This window comes from Microcaecilia unicolor, unplaced genomic scaffold (assembly GCF_901765095.1).
Source record: "Microcaecilia unicolor unplaced genomic scaffold, aMicUni1.1, whole genome shotgun sequence".
Taxonomy (NCBI): Eukaryota; Metazoa; Chordata; class Amphibia; order Gymnophiona; family Siphonopidae; genus Microcaecilia; species Microcaecilia unicolor.
Window position 1 is genome coordinate 827509 of NW_021963604.1, and position 23605 is coordinate 851113.

The window sequence follows — 23605 nt, forward strand, 5'->3', positions numbered from 1 at the left end:
TGTGCCTCTTCTAGCTTTTTCTGCTCACAGTCCTGGGGTTGTCATAGTTTTTCTTGTAGAAATCTACAGAATCTACACAAACTATAGATGCCCTCTCCAGTCTCCACATTAACATAGTAACATAGTAGATGACGGCAGAAAAAGACCTGCATGGTCCATCCAGTCTGCCCAACAAGATAAACTCATGTGTATACCTTACCTTGATTTGTACCTGCCTTTTTCAGGGCACAGACCGTACAAGTCTGCCCAGCAGTATTTCCCGCCTCCCAACCACCAGTCCCACCTTCCATCACCGGCTCTGGCACAGACCGTATAAGTCTGCCCTCCACTATCCTCGCCTCCCAACCACCAACCTCTCTTCCCCCACCTGCTCCGCCACCCAATTTCGGCTAAGCTTCTGAGGATCCATTCCATCCATTGCACAACAGTACTGTAACTCCACCCCAGGGGTGTAGCCAGACTTCGGTGGGAGGGGGGCACATTTTAGCCCCCCCCCCCCCCCGCCATTGCTGACCCCGCCGACGATGACCCTCTCAACCCCCCCCCCTCCCGCCGCCAACCCTCCCCCGCCGTCGCTGTGGGCTACCTTTGCTGGCCAATCCCCACCAGCCGAAGTCCTCTTCTTCCCGCGCAAGACTTCGTTCTGTTTCTGTACGTGTTGCTGGCTGATCTGCAAGGCTTCATTCTGTTTCTGTGAGTCTGACGTCCTGCACGTACAATGTGCCGGATGTCAGAAACGGAACGAAGCCTTCACGGGAAGAAGAGGACCTCCTTGGCTGGCGGGGATTGCGGTCCCCTGCCAGCAAAGGTAGCCCACGGCGGGGGAGGGTTGGTGGCGGGAGGGGGGGGGGTCGAGAGGGTCATCGGCAGGGGGGTCCAGGGCCAAATCTACGGGGGGCCCAGGCCCCCCTGGCCCCACGTAGCTATGCCACTGCTCCACCCAAATGTAAATTGTAAGCCACTTGGAACCGAAACTTGTTTTTGGATAATAGAGGGATACAAGAATGCATAAATAAATAAATAAATAAAATAAAATGGTCCACTGAATATTACCCTTTGGGCTTAGGGTAGGAAATCAGACCAAACTGCTCTAACCAGTGGTTCACTTATTCCTAATAATAATCTTTAATTACTCAGTGCTACCTACTCTATATTATCACAGCCAGTGGCGTACCCATGGGGGGGGCCTTGGGGCATCCTCATTTTTACTGAAAACTAGCATGCGTTCCAGGGCGGGAAAGCAGGACAGGCAGCGTGACTGCAGATATCACCACAGGAAAGCTTCTGGTGGGGCTTGGGGACCGACACCAGCCCAGGTATGTGGGGTTACGGACAAGAGTGGCAAGGAGGTGGGGCAAAATGTGCCTCCCAAATTGAGGTCTGGCTACACCTCTGATTCAGCGCCAATTATGCAGTTACGTTTCTGGCACAATCATGTTTGGGTTAATAATTTTTTGGGGGGGGGCCTATAGCAAACCGGGACAAATTTTGCAAACTAGAGCAAAATATTTCAAAGCTGATTAGCCAGCTAACTCTAGAAGTTAATTGGCAGCCCCAGCATTTAAAAATCCTTCTCCCCCAACCCCAAGTGGTTAAATTCAACCACCACAAATATGGCCCTAGCAGCATTCCCACACCTAAATCCAGTGAGTGAAATGGCAGGTCTAAAGCTGGGCAGCCAGATTTCAACTACCCAGGCCTAAGAAAATTTTAATTTGCTACTTTGGCTGAAAATTTGCCAAATATTGCTGGTTTACCTTAGGCACTCCTGGCTGAACTGAAAATACACCCCCTGATATTCAGCCACTGGCGGTCAGCATTTTTTTAAACACTGATCATCGCCAGGTAAATTTATCCCGATATTCAATGCTGGGCCATGGCCGGGCACTAGCATTGAATATTGGGGATAAATTGGGCGGGCTAGGCGCCCGGCACTTATGCAGGCCTGGCCGATATTCAGCCAGGGCCGCATAAAAATTATATGGCCTTGACTGAATATTGGGCTGGCTGGCCTGCAAAACTTTATTTATTTATTTATTTTAACTAAATTCCCCCCCGCCCCGCCAAAATGTCCCCTTCTTTCCCTCCCTCCTCCCTGTCCCCCACCCAGCCATGCAGACAGGCCCTCCCTCTGGGCCTACCTGTATCCCTGGTGATCCAACGGGGGTTGTTGGGGGCAGGAGTGCAGCCCCCTCGCTCCTGCCACTTGTGACGCCAGTGCATCTTACGTGCAGAGCATTGGAGGATTTAAGCTTCTTGTGAATGGAATTTACCAACCAGTAGAGAACCTTTTTCCAGTGAAGCTTGTCTTTCGTTGAACAGCTCCTGATGCTTGTAACCTGGGTTCCCAGCCAAATGGAGGATGTGAATACCTGTGCCTGCCTGCACCTCAGATCTCCACCCACTCCCCGAAGTACACCTGTGCCTGCCCCGACAACATGGAGCTGAGGACTGATATGAAAACATGCATGGAAGGTAGGGGAATTTACCCAGACAGTTGTAACGCTTGGTTTCTTGGCCCTTCCTCTGACCAAATCTGGGCCTCCTATGAGATAAGCTAAGTGCCATAATTCATTTGGCTGTCCATCCTTCGTGCAACCTTGCCAGCTTCATGGAATGCAGGTTAGATACCCGAAAGTGATCCAGAGCTCTTAGTTTTTAGGTATATATTGTGTTTTTCCTGGAAATCGCCAGGGTCGCTTTACTCATACTACCCCTCTCCTCAAGACCCTTCACTGGCTCCCTATCCGTTTTCGCATCCTGTTCAAACTTCTTCTACTAACCTATAAATATACTCACTCTGCTGCTCCCCAGTATCTCTCCACACTCGTCCTTCCCTACACCCCTTCCCGTGCACTCCGCTCCATGGATAAATCCTTCTTATCTGTTCCCTTCTCCACTACTGCCAACTCCAGACTTCGCGCCTTCTGTCTCGCTGCACCCTACGCCTGGAATAAACTTCCTGAGCCCCTACGTCTTGCCCCATCCTTGGCCACCTTTAAATCTAGACTGAAAGCCCGCCTCTTTAACATTGCTTTTGACTCGTAACCACTCGCCTCCACCTACCTTCCTCTCTTCCTTCCTGTACACATTAATTGATTTGATTTGCTTACTTTATTTTTTGTCTATTAGATTGTAAGCTCTTTGAGCAGGGACTGTCTTTCTTCTATGTTTGTGCAGTGCTGCGTACGCCTTGTAGCGCTATAGAAATGATAAATAATAGTAGTAGTAATTTACTGCATCAGCAAAAGTGGGAGAAAATCAGTGCAAAAGATGACTTCTCATTTTTCTGGGTAAATATTGGGGTTTATTTTGGAAGCAGTGCTCAGCTTCTCCTTTTCCAGTCAAAGAGTAGGGAAATGGGAGTTTATTTAATATTTTGTAAGTCCTTTGTCATTTCTTTAATACAATGAAAATGAAAATTCCTATTCTAAGGAGAGCTGTAAAATAACTTGGACTTTGTTTATCCATGGTGATGGTTTCCTTTAAAAAAAAAAAAAAGCACCTGTGTAGTCTGTTTGTGTGCGTATGTTATCTCCCGAACCATTCGATGTACAAAAACAAAATTTTCAGTCTAGGTAGAGTCATATAAAAACCAGAAATTCAGATCAATCATATAAAACAATTTTGCATGTTAAATGCTAGAAAATGAGGGTGAAATTCCAGTAAAAACTGAGTAATGTCTTTTAAGACCCAGGATTCCCCCCCCCCCCCCAAAAAAAAAAAAAAAAAAAAAAAATCTGTCTAAAATAAAGGGCCGTAAAAATGGTTCGTGCTTGTAATTTTCATTTATGTTCCTTTGTATATAAGTTGAACAGCTGTTTTATTTTAGAATACATATTCCTATAGCATCAGGGATGGATTTCGGTACTGTTGGCACCATATTCCCTATTTCTGCACCTTTCAGATTCCAGCTGAGTCAGAACTGGCCCATACTCAGGCTGCCTTGCCATAAACCATTCAGTTACACCGAGGGCTTCCTCTATCCATTAGTCACTCTGCAACAACAGAGTCTTTGGCCTACACAGACTGCAGCTCTGTGCTGTGAATCTGACCAGTAGGTGTCACTGTTGAGTGATGGCTGAGATGCCTTCCCTTATGAGCACCAACCCAAGCAGCAGATAGATGTGTAACCAAAGAAGGGAACCCAAATCTCCCACACAGCTGCATATGGCACTGCCACTGAGCCATCAAGCCAACCCAGTTTTGAGCTGAGTGAGGGCCAGGTCCTGCAGAGAAGTGTCAGCGATACATCCTGAGGACCTTGCATCGCTTTTGAAATTCATTTTGACAGGATAGGGTCTTTCCAAACCACCCAGCCGTATAGAACTGGAATTTATTACGCACCTGCTACAAGCTTTGCTGTGTGCTATTAGAGACATTATAATTCTAGTGATACCACCAAGACACTAAAAGCCAAGGAGGCCTGGCTAATGTTTTAAAGCAAGGGGACCTGGTCCAGCTGACACACTACATTTCAAAGGCCTTGTGCTCCAAAATATATTAGCCGAATATTTGGTAATTTGCAAATGTACCTGCTGCTCAATAACAACATCTCAAAGTTCTATAAAGAGTAGGGTATTCTTATAGTTTAAGCTATAATTCCATTTTGGTAGAAAGTTCTGGAGCGATTCCACCATCCAGTCTTGTAATGGCATCACTTGTAATGTGTGGGTGTGTTTAATTATAGCTTTTCTGTCTATAGAAACAGATATTGTTTTAACTCTGTATAAGATTAAGTGCCTTGAAGTGTTTGTAATAAGGTTGTAAATTTTTCTAATGGCTTCCCGTAACAAAATACAAGACAAGGCTGTAGATTATTGAATGGTTTTTGTAAATGTCACTGGAAAATGACAGTAGAATTTACAGCTGTACGTTTGTGTTTGTAAATGTGGCCTCTGGCGGGCTTATCCTGTGGCTTGGGCCAAACATGGGTTTGAGTCGTCCACCTTTTAAGGGCTGTCAAGGTTTGGATGGGCCGCAGAGGCAGTGCATTCAGGCCAGGGAGGGAGAAAGGGAAGATGGCTGCCAGTATGGCCGCAGTCCCTGCTGATAATAAAGGATGATATTCAAGACCGGCAAAGGTATGTCAGTCAGCTTGGATATATTGGATGGATTAGACAATCATATAAAAAGTGGGGAGGTTATAGGAATGCACAGCTTTTTTTCTTTATTTTTTTTTTTTTTTTAGAATGCAGCTTAGTCTACATAATACATTTTTGTAAAGAACCAGGTGTAGTAATGGAGAGGTTTTAAGATACGTTCGTGTTATGTTGATTGTATTTAGTTATGCTTCGTGATTTGTGTGGATAGGTGAGGTGATCTATCAAAAGAATAAGTGAAATTGATGTTCATGCTACATTTGGTTTTCAATCTTAATTATTTAGAGAGGGTAGTTTGATTTTTTTTTTGTTTTTTGTTTGTTACATTTGTACCCCGCGCTTTCCCACTCATGGCAGGCTCAATGCGGCTTACATGGGGCAATGGAGGGTTAAGTGACTTGCCCAGAGTCACAAGGAGCTGCCTGTGCCAGGAATCGAACTCAGTTCCTCACTTCCCCAGGACCAAAGTCCACCACCCTAACCACTAGGCCACTCCTCCACTGTTGCTACTATTTGTGATTCTACATGGAATGTTGCTGCTATTCCACTAGCAACATTCCATGTAGAAGTCGGCCCTTGCAGATCACCAATGTGGCTGCGCAGGCTTCTGCTTCTGTGAGTCTGACGTCCTGCACGTACGTGCAGGATGTCAGACTCACAGAAACAGAAGCCTGCGCAGCCTTCTACATGGAAGTGGAATAGCAACATTCCATGTAGAATCTCCAATAGTAGCAACATTCCATGTAGAATCTCAATAGTAGCAACATTCCATGTAGAATCTCCAATAGTATCTATTTTATTTTTGTTACATTTGTACCCCGCGCTTTCCCACTCATGGCAGGCTCAATGCGGCTTACATGGGGCAATGGAGGGTTAAGTGGCTTGCCCAGAGTCACAAGGAGCTGCCTGTGCCGGGAATCGAACTCAGTTCCTCACTTCCCCAGGACCAAAGTCCACCACCCTAACCACTAGGCCACTCCTCCACTCACTGGAGGAGGTAGGGACCTGAGGGTCTGTACCAGTCCAATCTCCAAACCCGTAGGCTAGGGCTCAGAGTAGTGGAGGTCCATAAAGAAGAGGACTTAAACCATGGAAGAGTTCACGGATCTATCCTGGAAGAATAGCTGCGCCAATAGACTATTACAAGGCTGCAGGTTGAAGACTAAACCTGGGAGTCATGCCTTATCAGGAATCTCAGCTACACCAGTCTAACATTTACCATCTGCTGGCGGTAGAAAAACAGTGACAAGTTCCAAGCTGCACTACAATTTTTATCCGTGATTTCACTATGAAGTATGATCTCTACCTCCATCTGCTGGTTCGGGGGACTTAACTCACTGATCTGGACTTGTCCAGCAGGATAAAAAGGAAAATCAATATATTTTTTTTTTTCAAGAAAGGCCAGCAGCGACCACTTCAGGCTACACTATGGGAAAAATCTGAGGTCAAGAAAGCAAAGATACTTACCTGTAGCAGGTGTTCTTAGAGAACAACAGGCCGATCATTCCCATATCTGGGCGACACCACCCGAGGAAGCCCAGCGCGGACACCGACCAGCGAGCAAAGCAGGTGGCTCTAGCATTGTCCCACCGTGCATGTGCCTTCCCGCCTGATGCATGAGCACGGGTCCTCCAGTCAGGTGAAAAAGCAAAAAGCAGATAGCCTATAACTAAAATTTAACTCCTAGGGGAGGTGGGAAGGGTATGTGAGAATAATCGGCCTGCTGTCTTCGAGAACAACTGTATATCTGCAGGGCCGTGCCAACCCGGTAAGCGGGGTAAGCACGGCAGGGGGGCGCCTGCCTTCAAGGGCGCCACCGCCGGCCGAGACAGTGTTGTATTAAAAATTAAAAACATAAACCTACCGTACCGCGTTGGCGTGTCGGCGCCTATGCGCATGCGCTGCTGCCTTCCCGTGCAGCGCTCGGCTGTTTGGCATCGCCCCCAGCTCTTCCACGCACACGCCTGGAGCCTCGCTCGCAGATGCGAAGCACATTGCCAGGCAGGCAGTCCCAGTCCGGGTCTCCGACTGACCGTTTGATGGTTCCGATCAGAACATTGGTGTTTTCAGAGTCCTGGGCTGGTGCGATGCCGCACTGATGCTAGGTGCGTGCAGGAAACCTGACATCAGCTGTTCCGAACCCAGGCCAGTTGAACTGACAGGCAAGGTTAACGTGGTTTGTTTGGGGTAAAATAAAACCGTGTCAAGTTTGGGTGTGGTGTGCAAAACTGATCTGTCACGATTTATATATGAAAATTGTTCTGCTACACATGGGGCTAAATCTATCTGAGCTATTTCTCTACAGGCATAGTAGAGGAGTGTGGTAGCCGTGTTAGTCCACTCTTAAGGTTATCAATAGAAATCAAACAAAATAAAACATGGAAAAGAAAATAAGATACCTTTTTTATTGGACATAACTTAATACATTTCTTGATTAGCTTTCGAAGGTTGCCCTTCTTCCTCAGATCGGAAATAAGCAAATGTGCTAGCTGACAGTGTATATAAGTGAAAACATTCAAGCATTACTATGACAGTCTGACAGGGTGGGAGGATGGGGGTGGGTAGGAAGTATGCATGGGGACATCAAAGCATATCATTGATATTCTAACAGGGTGGGTGTGGATAGGTGAGGGGAGGGTGATCAACAGAGACATACAGCTTTATGGTTTATAATGGGCTAGGAACCCCAGATCCTTGTTAAGTCCTTTCTGTTGGGTGTTAAAATATTCAATCATTCTGACTTCAAAGGTCTTACGTTCTTGTATGGTTTTAAAGTTACCTTTCAGGATTCTCACTGTGAAGTTACTGGTACAGTGTCCTGGTCCTGTAAAATGTTGACCAACAGGTGTGGGAGCCCTACTGGCACCAGCATTGTTCATGTGATGTCTATGTAAATTGAATCTTGTCTTAAGCATCTGGCCTGTTTCTCCAATATAGCATCCTTCATTACATTTTTTACACTGAATGATATATACCACATTGGAAGATGAGCAAGTGAAAGATCCCTTTATGTTGAATATCTTTCCTTTGTGGATGACTTTGGGGTCCTGTGAAATATTTTGGCATAGTTTGCAACTGGATAAATTACAGGGACATCTACAGGCATATAGTGCACTTGGGGCAAACCTCGTGGTACATCTTGTTTCTGAAAACCTGCCAGAAGCCAATATGAAAGTCAGTCAGATTCTAATTTGGAAGGTTGAAGGGAGAAGATTTCCTGACTCTGGCAGATCACATTAACCTTCCCCTGACTGTATTTTTATCCACTAGATAATCTGGCTCCTCTTTCTTAAAGAGTGAAGCGAGAGATTAGTTTTCCTAAGTGCAGGTTGATGCTGCAAGCCAACGTCTGGCCTCCCCTCTTCCGAGAATTTAGGATTCTTGTTTATGCTGGAGCGAGACAGGTGTGCTAAACTTTTATTCAGTGAATTTGTGAAATATAGCACTTTCAAATATATTTATTCCTCCTCTGTAATTCATGGTTATGGTGGTGGCTTAGTGCTTTATACAATTTCTTTCCGAAATGAGAACTCACAGTCCCATTTCACAAACTTCACCGATTATCCAGAAAAGAAATGTCATTAAAATACTAATGTACTTGCTTCACCACAATTTTCCCTGAAGCATTTTTATTTTACCGGTAGCACGTCAAGAGTTAGATACCTGAGGACTCTGCGGTATCCTTAAAGCTGCTTCTTGGCAAAAATTATACAGCTGTTGCCTGTCTTAAGGTATCTCCAGAGCCGGATTACATTGGCGATATTAACATCGCTATTGCCTGCTCAAGGATCCCTGAGGGGGGGGGGGGCGCCAACTGATAGTCTGCAGGGGGGCGCCAGAGACCCTAGGCACGGCCCTGTACATCTGCTTTCTCTGAGTACAAGCAGGCCTTTTTAATTCTCATCTCTAGGAATCCCTTGCTACCAGTCTCACCAAAAACAAAAAGCTAGGATAACAGAGTCTCAAAACGTTGAGACTAAAACTTGAATCAACCTGAAACTATTCACATTCTAGCTGTGTAGGTGCTGCCTCAACTGTCCAGGGAAAGTTGTAGACTTTTAACAAACCCTTAAATGGACTCTAATCATCGGCTTCTACCGAAATTGGAAATAAAAACTCCCGTAGGAGAAAAAAAACACTGCTTCAAAAACCATTCTCAGGCACAAGCACTAATCAACGCGTACATTACTTCTGCAGTGTCCCAAACTGGTGTTAAAAACAATGAAAAACTGAAAGAAATAAATATTCCACAAATGTGCACTTGGAATAAAAAATAAAAATCACTTATCTGAAGACTTTAAGGGGTCCTTTTACTAAGATACTCTGAAAAATGGCCCTCGGTAGTGTAGACACGTGTTTTGGGCGCGTGCAGAATTATTTTTTAGCGCACCTACAAAAAATTCCTTTTTATTTATTTTTTTGCCAAAAATGGACATGCAGCAAAATTTAAATTGCCGCGCGTCCATTTTGGGTCTGAGACCTTACCGCCAGCCATTGACCTAGCGGTAAGGTCTCACACGGTAACCGGATGGTAATGGTCTACGCTCGTCAAATGCCACTTGACACGCCTAGCTGCTGCGTACCAGAAAATAAACATTTCTTTTGCGTAGCAGACGCGCCAAAATTGAAATTACTGCAAGGGCCACGCGGTAACCGGATGGTAACTCCAATTTGGTGCTTGAGCACGCTTAGGCGCCTAAGCAGCTTAGTAAAAGGGCCCCTTACAGTCCACCTCCAGCATGAATAGTTTAATTCAATGTATTCCAAACTTTGCAACTTGACAAGGGCTAAAGGCCCCCCCTCCTTTATTTGAAGGAAAAGGCTCAGCAGATAGCAGTCAAAGTTTACTGCAGTGTACTTGTAGGCCTTCCATTACTAGCCATGATCTCTGACAGAAGTTCACAGAAGAAAGAGCATGCGCCCAGCAATTCAGAAGCCGCAGTGTTTGCCAGTTTGGGAACGAGGGCAGTCTAACTTACTGGCTTTAACATTGTAGGTATTCCACAGTGCCACCCTGTAGTTGCTGAAGGATAAGTTGAGCTGGTACTGTCTGGGGAGGGGATTCTACTCATTGCAAGCTGCATTACTACTACTACTATTACTACTATTTAGCATTTCTATAGCGCTACAAGGCATATGCAGCGCTGCACAAACATAGAAGAAAGACAGTCCCTGCTCAAAGAGCTATGTAATAAAAGTGAGCCAAGTATAGGACAATCAAGCCATTATGACGTCACTGATGAGGTTGGCTCTTATTGGTGGACTGAGGCATTATGACATCACAATATTAGCTCTGGTTACAAGAGACTACTACTACTACTATTTATCACTTCTATAGCACTACAAGGCATACGCAGCACTGCACAAACATAGAAGAAAGATAGTCCCTGCTCAAAGAGCTTACAATCTAATAGACAAAAAATAAATAAAGTAATCAAATCAATTAATGTGAAAGGGAAGGAAGAGAGGAGGGTAGGTGGAGGCGAGTGGTTACATTGCATTGTTGAATGTGATATCTGTGCAGGTGATGATGGGTTGAAATTGTTAGGTTAAAGCATTTTTCACATCCGCCGCCTTGTGGGGGAATAAAATTCCGTTAGGATTGTTCACAAAAGCTGTTTAGAAATCAGCACAAAGCTTTTCTGTTCTTTCAAGTCTGAAGATAGGGAAGTGGGTTGAGAAAAAAGGTCCCAAGCATAGCTGTTAGGTGGTAGTGGACATTGCATTTTCTGTGATTATTGAAAGCTATGTGCTGGGTGTGAATATTAATTTTATGTGGGAATTTGTTCTGTGTTATAGTTGTTAACCGTTTGGATGCTTGGGTTCCAGGAAAGTGGCATATAAATTCTAATAACTAAAATGCCAAAAGAGCTATTTTAATGTGATATAGACAGTCACAAAACAAGTCACTTTACACTCTGTTGCAAGAGAATTCACAGCTGTGCTTTAATGTCACCGTATGCTGGGAAATCCACTGAGGAATTTTGTTTTTATTGGTTTATGATTTGTTATATTATGAATGGTTTAACTGTTAACCACTATGAACAAAACACTAATTGTTGGTAATGACAGTGCGTTTTCTTTTCAGTATGTATTCATGAGCTATTTCATGATTTGTTTGGGGGTTTGGGTTTGTTTTTTTTTCAGTTCAGTTTACGTCATCTCCTCTGCCACTATTCACTACAATTAAATCTTCACCGGCTTCCAATACCACTAGTCCTACTGCTGCCATCAGCCCTACAACTACTGCCAGGGCAGATCCTGCTTCTGAAGACGCCAAGGCCGCAACAGTATTAAAAGTCTCCAGTACCACAGAGGCTCACTCATCTACCACCCGACACTCTGATACCAGAGTCCTGAGTACTGAAAACGGCAGTTTATCCCAGCACTGTAAGTGACTTTCAGGCTTATTTTCAAACAAAATAAAACATGGAAAAGAAAATATTTTCGAAAGAGAAGGGCGTCCATCTTTCGACACAAATCGGGAGGTGGGCGTCCTTCTCTCAGGGTCGCCCGAATCAGCATAATCGAAAGCCGATTTTGGCCGTCCCCAACTGCTTCCTGTCGCGGGGACGACCAAAGTTCCCGGGGGGGGAGGGGGGTGTCGGAGGCGTAGCAAAGGCGGGACTGGGGCGTGCCTATCAGATGGACTTCCTCGAGCGATAATGGAAAAAAGAAGGGCGTCCCTGACGAGCACTTGGCTGATCTGCAAGGCTTCGTTCTGTTTCTGTGAGTCTGACGTCAGAAACAGAACGAAGCCTTGCGCGGGAAGAAGAGGACCTCGGCTGGCGGGGATTGGAGTCCCCCACCAGCAAAGGTAGGCGACGACGATGGCGGGGGAGTGTTGGCGGCAGGAGGGGGGGTCGAGAGGATTGTCGGCGGGGGGGGGGGGGGGGGGGTAGCTACGCCACTGGTTGGCACCTGTTGTCAATTATGATACCCAAAACATTTTAGACTTTTTACCAATTTTTTTTCTTAAACGCTGAAGTTGTGAATTGGCTGGGTTTTTGTTTTTGTGGTTTTTTTTTGGGGGGGGGGGGTTTGCATGCCTTTTTTGTGGTTTTTGGTGTGTTAAAATTTGTAAGTGATAAGGGGGCTTATCTTCATCCAACTGTGTGTTCACTGAACCCGTGTCTCTTTACAGATGGAAACCAGAGCTACGGTTTAGGATCTACAGTCACAGCAGCGATAATTGGTGTAATTGTTCCTGTTGGTAAGCAGTTTTGACTAAAAACACTTTAGCTGTATCATGGTGTGAAATATGTTTAACTATAGTAATAAAAAAAAAAGGTTCTGATTTTGCAGCGTGGCTTTCATCTGATGAAAATCCCAAGGTAGTATTTCAGAACTACAGTCAGGCACTCAAACAACTCTATGGAAACCATTTGTACCTTTCTGTATTTGAGTAATTGAGGCACAGGGAAATTGTGACATACGCAGCGTCGCATATAATTGGTGATGCAGAGGAGGGCTCGAGATTTGTCCTGCTCTGCAGTTTAAAATGCTTCAGTAACCTGATCATGCCTTCTCCCTACTTAAGAGGAGAAAATTAATTCTATTTATAAAAACAGCATGCCCTTTAGAAGCAAGTGAGGCTCCAGGTATCAGCTCTGTTTTGTGTATGCATGGAACGATGCCTGATGATGGTGCTTGACATGCATGTCTGTTTGAGCCCATCAATTTGCACCTTCCCAGCTGCAGAGGAATTAAGTATAAAACCTCCTATGCATCCAGCTTTTCCTTTAGACAGCCAGCTTTGGAACGCTCTTCCAAGATCCATCCGAACAATGAACGACTATCTACCCTTTAGAAAAATGTTGAAAAGCCATCTCTTCAAGCAAGCTTACCCTAACGCCCCCAATTAACCTTATAAGCCCAATCACATGATTCCTGTTTTGATGATTATATCTTGTCCTTGTCTCCCAATTCTCCTTTCATGCTTATTCCCTAGTCTTTTCTTCACCATCTTCCCTGCACCATACCCCTCCCATTCCTTTTCCTTATCCTATCTTCTTGCACCTTTTCATATTCATCTCACTTATTCTTAAGGCCTTTCTAGAACTATGTTTACTGCAGTTAGTAATATTCTCCATACATGACTTTGTAATTATATTTACTATGTAAGCCGCACTGAACCTGCCCTGTGTGGGAAAGCGCGGGATACAAATGTATTAAATAAATCAATAAATCATATGAATTGGTACATATCAGTGGAGGAGTGGCCTAGTGGTTAGGGTGGTGGACTTTGGTCCTGGGGAACTGAGGAACTGAGTTCGATTCCCACTTCAGGCACAGGCAGCTCCTTGTGACTCTGGGCAAGTCACTTAACCCTCCATTGCCCCCCAGGTAAGCCGCATTGAGCCTGCCATGAGTGGGAAAGCGCGGGGTACAAATGTAACAAAAATAAAATAGATACTATTGGAGATTCTACATGGAATGTTGCTACTATTATTGGAGATTCTAGATGGAATGTTGCTACTATTGGAGATTCTGCACGGAATGTTGCTATTCCACTAGCAACATTCCATGTAGAAGGCTGCGCAGGCTTCTGTTTCTGTGTGTCTGACGTCCTGCACGTATGTGCAGGACGTCAGACTTGCAGAAGCCTGCGCAGCCACATTGGTGATCTGCAAGGGCCGCCTTCTACATGGAATGTTGCTATTCCACTACATGGAATGTTGCTAGTGGAATAGCAACATTCCATGTAGAATCTCAAATAGTAGCAACAGTGGAGGAGTGGCCTAATGGTTAGGGTGGTGGACTTTGGTCCTGAGGAACTGAGTTCGATTCCCACTTCAGGCACAGGCAGCTCCTTGTGACTCTGGGCAAGTCACTTAACCCTCCATTGCCCCATGTAAGCCGCATTGAGCCTGCCATGAGTGGGAAAGCGCGGGGTACAAATGTAACAAAAATAAAATAGATACTATTGGAGATTCTACATGGAATGTTGCTACTATTGGAGATTCTACATGGAATGTTGCTATTCTACTAGCAACATTCCATGTAGAAGCCTGCGCGGCCACATTGGTGATCTGCAAGGGCCGACTTCTACATGGAATGTTGGAACATTCCATGTAGAATCTCAAATAGTAGCAACAGTGGAGGAGTGGCCTAATGGTTAGGGTGGTGGACTTTGGTCCTGAGGAACTGAGTTCGATTCCCACTTCAGGCACAGGCAGCTCCTTGTGACTCTGGGCAAGTCACTTAACCCTCCATTGCCCCATGTAAGCCTCATTGAGTCTGTCATGAGTGGGAAAGCGCTGGGTACAAATGTAACAAAAAAATATATCTGTGGTACGGGGAGCTGTGGATCTCAGTGACAGTCTTGTTGTGTATTTATACCACCAGCATCATTCAACCCTGGCAATTAAATCCTATTAGCAGGCTCAGTATACTAGTGGGAACCCTTATTTGCGGCCCTGTTAACTAAGCTGCATTATAGGCATGTTAATGTTTTTTAACGCACGTTAACCATGTATGCGCATTAACTGTGTATGTGCCTACAATATCACTATAGGCGCCTACACGGTTAGCGCACGCGATAATTGTAAGCAATTTAAAAACGCTAATGCACCTTAGTAAACAGGGCCCTTGGTGAAATTTGCTCTATCATTGGCTAGTTTTTGACCCAGATTGGGAAGTGTAGGGGTGCAGCTAACTTGATGGATATGACCAAGTATCGATATCCAGGCCATGCAGAAACTAGGTACAGGATAAATGTCTCCTCAGTGGTAGGTACCAAGTTCCTTAGAGAGTTCATTATTTTTACTTAAAATGTTTACATATCTAATAGGCTTGAATCTCTTCAGTAGTAGCCATATGGGTTTCCACAATACTGACTCGTGAGCTTTGCGAATCAGTCCCATTTGACTTTGCCGTTGTGTGTTGGACCGAAATAAAGTATTTCATCATTTGACCTGCTCTTGCACTCCAGAGGCCATCTGAAAATGTCTGCTCTTGTTCTTCAGTGGTAATGGGTCTGCTGTGTATGGGAGGCTATCTGATTTGGAGAAACTGGAAACGGAAGAACACAAAGAGCATGAATTTTGACAATCCTGTCTACAGAAAGACAACAGAAGAAGAGGATGAAAATGAAATCCATGTTGGAAGGACGACGGCACAAATTGGCCATGTCTACCCAGCGGTAAGTATTCAGGGTTTCTTTGGTGACTGTGCAGAAAAGGGACAACTCCCCATTTGGTAATTAAATGCATCGTGATGTAATGTCATATTGTAGTTAGCAACTTCCATGTACACAAAAATTCTACATTAGTTCTACTGGAGCGTGCACGCACAACTATAGACCTGATACATGAAATAGAAATTCCCCATTTTGGGGGTAATTTTGTAAAGTATTTTCTCGGATTATTAGAACTGAATCGGGCACAGAAGTGGGCAGTATCAGATGATGTTACTGCCCATTTCTGTGGGCACCAGACATATGACAGCACCAGAGCTTAGAACTAAAAATCTGAGCATTCATGGGTCTGTGCCCTGCAGGCCAGGGGCATAGCTACGGGTGGGCCTGGATGGGCCCAGGCCCACCCAGTTTTGTCTCAGGCCCATCCTCACCTTCTCCCACCCCCGCCGTAGCGCTGCCTCCTCTCCTGCACTTCATGGTCTCTGTCTCCCACCCTCGCGGCAGCGCTTTCAATTTGCTATCAGCGCTGCCTGCCTGACAGCTGACAGACGCGGCGCAACGTCCTCCTGCGCCAGGGCCTTCCCTCTGCCGCGTTGATTCAACTTCCTGTTTACACAGGGCGGATTGCACGCGGCAGAGGGAAGGTCCCGGAGCAGGACGTTGTCGCGCCGCGTCTGTCAGCTGTCAGGCAGGCAGCGCCGATAGAGTGCTGCCACGGGGGTGGGAGACGAAGACCATGAAGTGCAGGAGAGGAGGCAGCACCACGGTGGGAGAAGGTGAGTGGAGGTAGCGCCGATAACTTGAAATGTGCTGGACCGTGTGTGTGGGGGGGGGGGTTGTAGTGCCCACCCATCCAACCCGCTGGCCCACCCAAAAATTGTCTTCTGCCTACGCCACTGCTGCAGGCAAAAGTAGAGGCTGACCAAAGACGAATCACCACTGGAGATCTGAATCCAACAGTCTTTATTGTTATAAATAAAGGACCCGACACGGGCCGTGTTTCGACGCACGCAAGCGTCTACATCAGGGGTCAAACAGTAGACTCCAGATCGAGGCACAGGACCGCAGCCCTGTTCGTGTCTGAAGTTTTGCTCCTACAGTCGTTGTGAGAAGCTTGTCTATTTGCTTTGTCTGCATAAGTATTTGGGGTAGGTCTACAGCTTTAGACACAAACAGGGCTGCGGTCCTGTACCTCGATCTGGAGTTTACTGTTTGACCCCTGATGTAGACGCTTGCATGTGTCGAAACACAGCCCGTGTTGGGTCCTTTATTTATAACAATAAAGACTGTTGGATTCAGATCTCCAGTGGTGATTCGTCTTTGGTCAGCCTCTACTTTTGCCTGCTGTGTTTCGTCATCGTAGAGGATTTTCCTGTTTTGTATTTTGGATCCTGGTCTGTGCCCTGTGCACAGCCTCTGTTTTATTTATTTATTGCATTTGTATCCCACATTTTCCCACCTATTTGCAGGCTCAATGTGGCTTACAGAGTTGTTGTTTTATCTTGCCAAATATGCGCAGAAACTATCCCAGAAATTTTGGTATAAGATCTCTTCTTACTGTTAGACCAACATTGTTTTTATCATTTCCTTAATTTTTTCTCCTTTTTCTAAAATTGAAAATATGTACTTATGGGGGGTCAATATTCGACCCACAGCGGTAAGTGCTTGTAAGTCATCTTTGGTACATAAGTAAACGAACCGTACAGTCCAACAGCTTTTCTTAACTGGACATTGTCTTCACTCCGTGACAGGGTGGCCTAAAGAAATCCCATCATGAAAAAAGGGGAGTACTGTTCCTCTTCTGGTACGAATTGACATCTCTGCTGTTAGCACAGATTTATAATACCACCTAAGCACAGAGGTTCTCGAAGACAGGACTTGAAAGTCTGCCTTTTCAGCGCCCACAAAGGTGCATTGCAAACAGTCTGCCACCAACCTAAATTTTTTTTTTTTTTTCAAACTGTATTAATTTTAAACAATACAATATTTGTAGAAACATACATCTGCATATATTATTGAAATAAGAAAAAAAATAATAAAAAATAAATGTGACAGTGGGTTGGTAAAAATAAAGTAGACCAGCATAAACAAGCATACTATTAGGAAGTTAATTCCCTTTTATTTAGTTTTGTTACATTTGTACCCCACGCTTTCCCACTCATGGCAGGCTCAATGCGGCTTACATATTGTATACAGGTACTTATTTGTACCTGGGGCAATGGAGGGTTAAGTGACTTGCCCAGAGTCACAAGGAGCTGCAGTGAGAATTGAACTCAGTTCCCCAGGATCAAAGTCCACTGCACTAACCACTAGGCTACTCCTCCACTCATTCCACCAATAAGAACCAACCTCATCAGTGATGTCACAATGGCTTGACTGCCCGATACTTGGCTCTGATATTGTGATGTCATAAGGGAAAGGGGGAAAGGGAAATGGGACTAGATATACCGCCTTTCTGAGGTTTTTGCAACTACATTCAAAGTGGTTTACATATATTCAGGTACTTATTTTGTACCAGGGGCAATGGAGGGTTAAGTGACTTGCCCAGAGTCACAAGGAGCTGCAGTGAGAATTGAACTCAGTTCCCCAGGATCAAAGTCCACTGCACTAACCACTAGGCTACTCCTCCACTCATTCCACCAATAAGAACCAACCTCATCAGTGATGTCACAATGGCTTGACTGCCCGATACTTGGCTCTGATATTGTGATGTCATAAGGGAAAGGGGGAAAGAGAAATGGGACTTGATATACCACCTTTCTGAGGTTTTTGCAACTACATTCAAAGCGGTTTACATATATTCAGGTACTTATTTTTGTACCAGGGGCAATGGAGGGTTAAGTGACTTGCCCAGAGTCACAAGGAGCTGCAGTGAGAATTGAACTCAGTTCCCCAGGATCAAAGTCCACTGCACTAACCACTAGGCTACTCCTCCACTCATTCCACCAATAAGAACCAACCTCATCAGTGGTGTCACAATGGCTTGACTGCCTGATACTTGGCTCACTTCTGATATTGTGATGTCATAAGGGAAAGGGGGAAAGAGAAATGGGACTTGATATACCACCTTTCTGAGGTTTTTGCAACTACATTCAAAGTGGTTTACATATATTCAGGTACTTATTTTGTACCAGGGGCAACGGAGTGTTAAGTGACTTGCCCAGAGTCACAAGGAGCTGCAGTGGGAATTGAACTCAGTTCCCCAGGATCAAAGTCCACTGCACTAACCACTAGGCTACTCCTCCACTAGGAACATTCCATCTAGAAGCCCGCCCTTGCCGCGCAGGCTTCTGTTTCTGTGAGTCTGACGTCCTGCAGCCTTTCAAAAGGCTGGTGCTTTCCAAACTTTTTGTGATATGTTCCTCCGATTGAAATGAAGTGCAAAGCTCTCACACAGCAACAGTGTAAGTCTCTCACAAAAATTTTGGAAAGCATCAGCCTTTTGAAATTAGTCTGTTGAAGCCTCCTTTGTCTTTGGTGTGACCCCTGACGCAGGTGCGGTAGCACCGAAACACGGCCCGTGTCGGGTCTTTCTTCAATCAAAGTTCACTATTAAAGGATTTTTTAATGTGTTCCCTTTTGTTTTTAAAGGCCCTTTTTGCTGTTTTTTGGGGTTTTTTTTTGCTTGGTCCACCACTGGAGCAACATGAATTGAAGAGAATATCCTGAAAACAAGGGTTGGAATCATTTTGTTCCATTGGAATTAAAGTTCATTGTGGCTTTCTCATTTTGAGATGAACAAAGAGAACAACTTGCACTCTTTCTACCACATGGCCCAGCATTCTCACATAGGTTCTAGCCATGACTAAAGTTGGAAATAAGTTAACTGACTGAACAAGACACCATAGCAGCCTGTCTCACAGGAAAAAAAACACCACCTGGACATTTCTGCTTATTTGAGATCCTTAGTTAGCTTCAGTTTCACCCACTGCCTATAGCCAGGTTCTCAACAGATTTTGAGATCAGACTAGTTTACCTGCATAGGATGGGGGAGGGGGGTTCTGGTCTGGGTTTGTTTGGGTGTAGGAGGCCGCAGGTAGGTTGGCCTTCTGTGGGTTGAGGTCATAAGTTTACGCTAGTCTAGAATGGCATCTTGGCGCACAGATGTGGTTATAAAATTGGTGCTCAGTGCACAGCATTGACGCACCTAAATAGAGGTGGCAACGTGGGCTTGTCTGAATCTTGCCCTTATATACTTGCAAAGGCATACATTATAAGCTGGCTCGTTGGCCCTATGACAAAGCTTCAATTCCTGGACCTGGCTCCTGCTTTTTGGGTGGGCAGAGGGTTGGGGGCTGGCAGCACTGCTGAGGCACAATTTTACTGCCCTTGGGTGGGATGAGATTTCTGTCATCACACAAAGTAACATGTACTGGCTGGCTGAAGAGCACATTGCACAGATTTAATTGTGGAGGGGAACCCAAGGTATTGGCTCTCAGCCAGAAGACTGTCACTGCAATAGGTGAGGCTAGATACTATTACTACTACTTAACATTTCTAGAGCGCTACTAGGGTTACGCAGCGCTGTACAGTTTAACAAAGAAGGACAGTCCCTGCTCGAAGGAGCTTACAATCTAAAGGACGAAATGTCAAGTTGGGGCAGTCAAGATTTCCTGAATAGAGGTATAATGGTTAGGTGCCGAAGGCGACATTGAAGAGGTGGGCTTTGAGCAAGGATTTGAAGATGGGCAGGGAGGGGGCCTGGCGAATGGGCTCAGGGAGTTTATTCCAAGCATGGGGTGAGGCAAGGCAGAAAGGGCGGAGCCTGGAGTTGGCGGTGGTGGAGAAGGGGACAGAGAGGAGGGATTTGTCTTGAGAGCGGAGGTTACGGGTAGGAACGTAAGGGGAGATGAGGGTAGAGAGGTAAGGAGGGGCTGCAGGTTGAGTGCATTTGTAGGTTAGATGGGGTAAGGGGGTGGGAGTGAAACCCTAAACGAGCTCTGAATTCAGGCTCATGTGCTGTGGACTCAATTGGGCAAGCTTTTGACTGAGATTGAAAGCTCAAGCTAAAATTTGGAATGTATTGCCTCCAGATATCGGATCTGTTTCCAGTTATATGTATTTGCGTTGGGAAATAAAATGTCATTTTCAAGATTTCTGAAGGTTTAATTTAACGTCTTTAATTTCATTTGTTGAATTACTGTGACATCCTAGAAATGACTGGTCTTCTTACCATCATCAGCGATGAACCAGGCCAGAGACAGCCTTAAGCAGTCCACCCTGGCGTGTCCCCGTGTCTCTAAACCCCAGCCCACCCCCACCTTAAAACTGCGTTTCTCAGGGCAGCGGCAGCAATTAGCATAGACCATTTTTTTTTTTGTTACATTTGTACCCCGCGCTTTTCCCACTCATGGCAGGCTCAATGCGGCTTACATGGGGCAATGGAGGGTTAAGTGACTTGCCCAGAGTCACAAGGAGCTGCATTTGTATCCCACATTATCCCACCTATTTGCAGGCTCAATGTGGCTTACATTATGTCGCAAAGGCGATCATCATTAACAGAATAAGAAATTCAGTATGTTGTTACAGTTAAGATGCGAAGAATATCAAGTAAAATAGAGTAGATAAGTAAATAATGCACAACATATAAGTAAGAGCAGGATAGATAAATACTGTTCAATAATGATAATGTGATTGGAATAATCAAATTAAGAGATCGGTATTAGTTCTGGTATAGTTTAGGAATCATGTCATCTGCTGCCAACCCTGGAGCCTGCGTTCTGCTGCATCCCACCTTTCATCCTGCCCGATTCTGATGTAATCTCCTTATTTCGCAAGGGCGGGATACAGCAGAGAACAGGCTCCAGGGTCGGCAGCAGATGGCCTATGCGAATTGCTGCCACTGCCCTGAGCTCTCTGTAGAGAAGCACATGTTGGGGGTTCAGAGACAGGGGGACATGCTGGACCACCGAAGGGACCTCCAAACTGGTCCGCACAGGTCCCCACAGTCGGTAAGACCGGCCCTGAACCAGACAGTAGGTAGTCGTGGTATATAAGCAGCATATTGTATATAATTGTTTTTATCATGCCCTGTAGTAACGATTTTTTGGAAACAAGTGCTGGGAACTGTGCATTCCATCCTCATGTAGTCTTTAATTGCTCTCCGTTACCAGTTCCTTCGCCGCCAGGCTTTAAAGGATTTCTGCAACAGGCAGTCTTTTTTTGCTATCGAATCCATCTTAGTAAACTGGTTGGGAGATGCCGGTGTTTCCATTCAGCAGTGGAGAGCACTTACGATCAATCAATTGCGTTTAGAGCGTTTGCCTGTTTCAGATCTCTCACATTCTCAAGGAGTTCAGCTTCAGGTGATGTGGGAAAACGTTTGGTTAACCTTGCCTCCGATGGCTCGTAGTAACTTATTGAACATTTGATCAGTGGATTTTCTCCAGACAAAGACATTTCTGGTTATTTTTCTTTGATCTCCTAGGGTGTATGTTATTGCTCGTTGGGGAGAAGGGAGGGGGTATGTTTCTATAGTTCTGATATTGTAAACTTTTTCATAAAAATGATTGAAACATAATTGTTTTATTTCTTCCATTCCAGCGCGTAGCAGTAAGCCTGGAAGATGATGGCTTACCGTAATCGACTGCTCCAGCTGTGCTGTCGCTGGGCTAATATGCATTACCCCAGACTCTCCTCACTTGTGGAAACCAGCGTTCCTTACCTACATTGCAGAGGGATACCACAAAGTTAAAATGAACTGAAAACATCCAAAGGATGTGAGAGTGTCTATGTATAATGTTTTATACACATTTCGACTTGTTGCACTATAATTCTACTGACGAGCAACTAACTCAGTGTACAGAACAACCATGACAGAGGTTGCTAGTTGTCTTTTAAAATATTATATTTATAGAAGGTTTTGTAAATATAATGAACATGCTTTGTGGCTATCCAACAACATAAAAAGAAAAGAAAAAAAATTGATAACGTTTTTTTAGAGTATTTATTAATATTCTATTTCTGAAAATAATTTGTTCTGCACACATTTTACAAGGGTTGAGAGTATTTATTTTTTTGTATGTTTAGCTCTCTCTAGACAAATTGTATATAATCTAAAGATTTTGAGTCCAATCTGTGGAGCCAAGTGCATGGGACTTTCCTAGCAAATGTTTCTGGAAACATAGTGAATCTATTACAAAAATCACTATGCGCTAATCGCTAATCACGAGAGACGCCCATGGGCATATATGGGCATCTCTAGCATTTAGCGCACTCTTATTTTTAGTGCGTGCTAAAAACGCTAGTGCGCCTTTGTAAAAGGGGCCCATAGTTTTGTATGAAGCTGCTGAGTTTTAAAAAAAAAACATGAAACTGAAATGTCTGTGGGAAATTTGTAATTTTTGACCTAGAAGTTGAAATGGAGTTAATCGTCTCATCAAGTTTTTTAACGAATGGTGCCTGCTTTAAACACCCAGTTCCACTTCATTGAGATTCTGGTTTGTTGAGATGGGGAGGGGGGGGTAGTGGTTGGGGGAATTTAAACCCCCCCCCCCCCCTCTTTTATCAGTTTATTACTGCCCTGAAATTAGTCTGCAAATAGCCTCCTTTTGGGATACTTTTCAAGAGCGTTGACCAAATTGTAAAACAGGCCCCAAAATTAAACTGCAGCAAGTTTTTTAAAAATTTAAATAAATCAGTTTTTAAAAAAAACTTGAAGAGCTTCACCCATTTTTTTACCTTTGGTTGTATCCATTAGAGTGGAGGAGTGGCCTAGTGGTTAGGGTGGTGGACTTTGGTCCTGGGGAACTGAGGAACTGAGTTCGATTCCCGGCACAGGTAGCTCCTTGTCACTCTGGGCAAGTCACTTAACCCTCCATTGCCCCATGTAAGCCGCATTGAGCCTGCCATGAGTGGGAAAGCGCGGGGTACAAATGTAACAAAAATAAAATAGATACTATTGGAGATTCTACATGGAATGTTGCTACTATTGGAGATTCTACATGGAATGTTGCTATTCCACTAGCAACATTCCATGTAGAAGGCTGCGCAGGCTTCTGTTTCTTTGAGTCTGACGTCCTGCACGTACGTGCAGGACGTCAGACTCACAGAAGCAGAAGCCTGCGCGGCCACATTGGTGATCTGCAAGAGCCGACTTCTACATGGAATGTTGGAACATTCCATGTAGAATCTCAAATAGTAGCAACAGTGGAGGAGTGGCCTAGTGGTTAGGGTGGTGGACTGGTCCTGGGGAACTGAGGAACTGAGTTCGATTCCCGGCACAGGCAGCTCCTTGTCACTCTGGGCAAGTCACTTAACCCTCCATTGCCTGCCGCATTGAGCCTGCCATGAGTGGGAAAGCGCGGGGTACAAATGTAACAAAAATTTAAAAAAAAATAAAAATTAGAGATTAAGGTGATCA

The 23605-nt window shown here is 44.9% G+C and overlaps 1 protein-coding gene across 1 annotated transcript in view; it reads left to right on the forward strand.

Annotated features, from left to right (window-relative positions):
- Positions 1-22137, forward strand: part of LOC115459496 (low-density lipoprotein receptor-related protein 8-like) — a 522792-nt gene extending 500655 nt beyond the window's left edge. The window contains exons 15-19 of the mRNA XM_030189301.1: positions 2323-2475; positions 11250-11492; positions 12247-12315; positions 15071-15246; positions 21787-22137. Coding sequence (XP_030045161.1) covers positions 2323-2475; positions 11250-11492; positions 12247-12315; positions 15071-15246; positions 21787-21825 — 680 coding nt within the window. The 3' untranslated portion in view covers positions 21826-22137. The remainder of the gene's footprint in view (positions 1-2322; positions 2476-11249; positions 11493-12246; positions 12316-15070; positions 15247-21786) is intronic.
- Positions 22138-23605: the final 1468 nt, after the last annotated feature.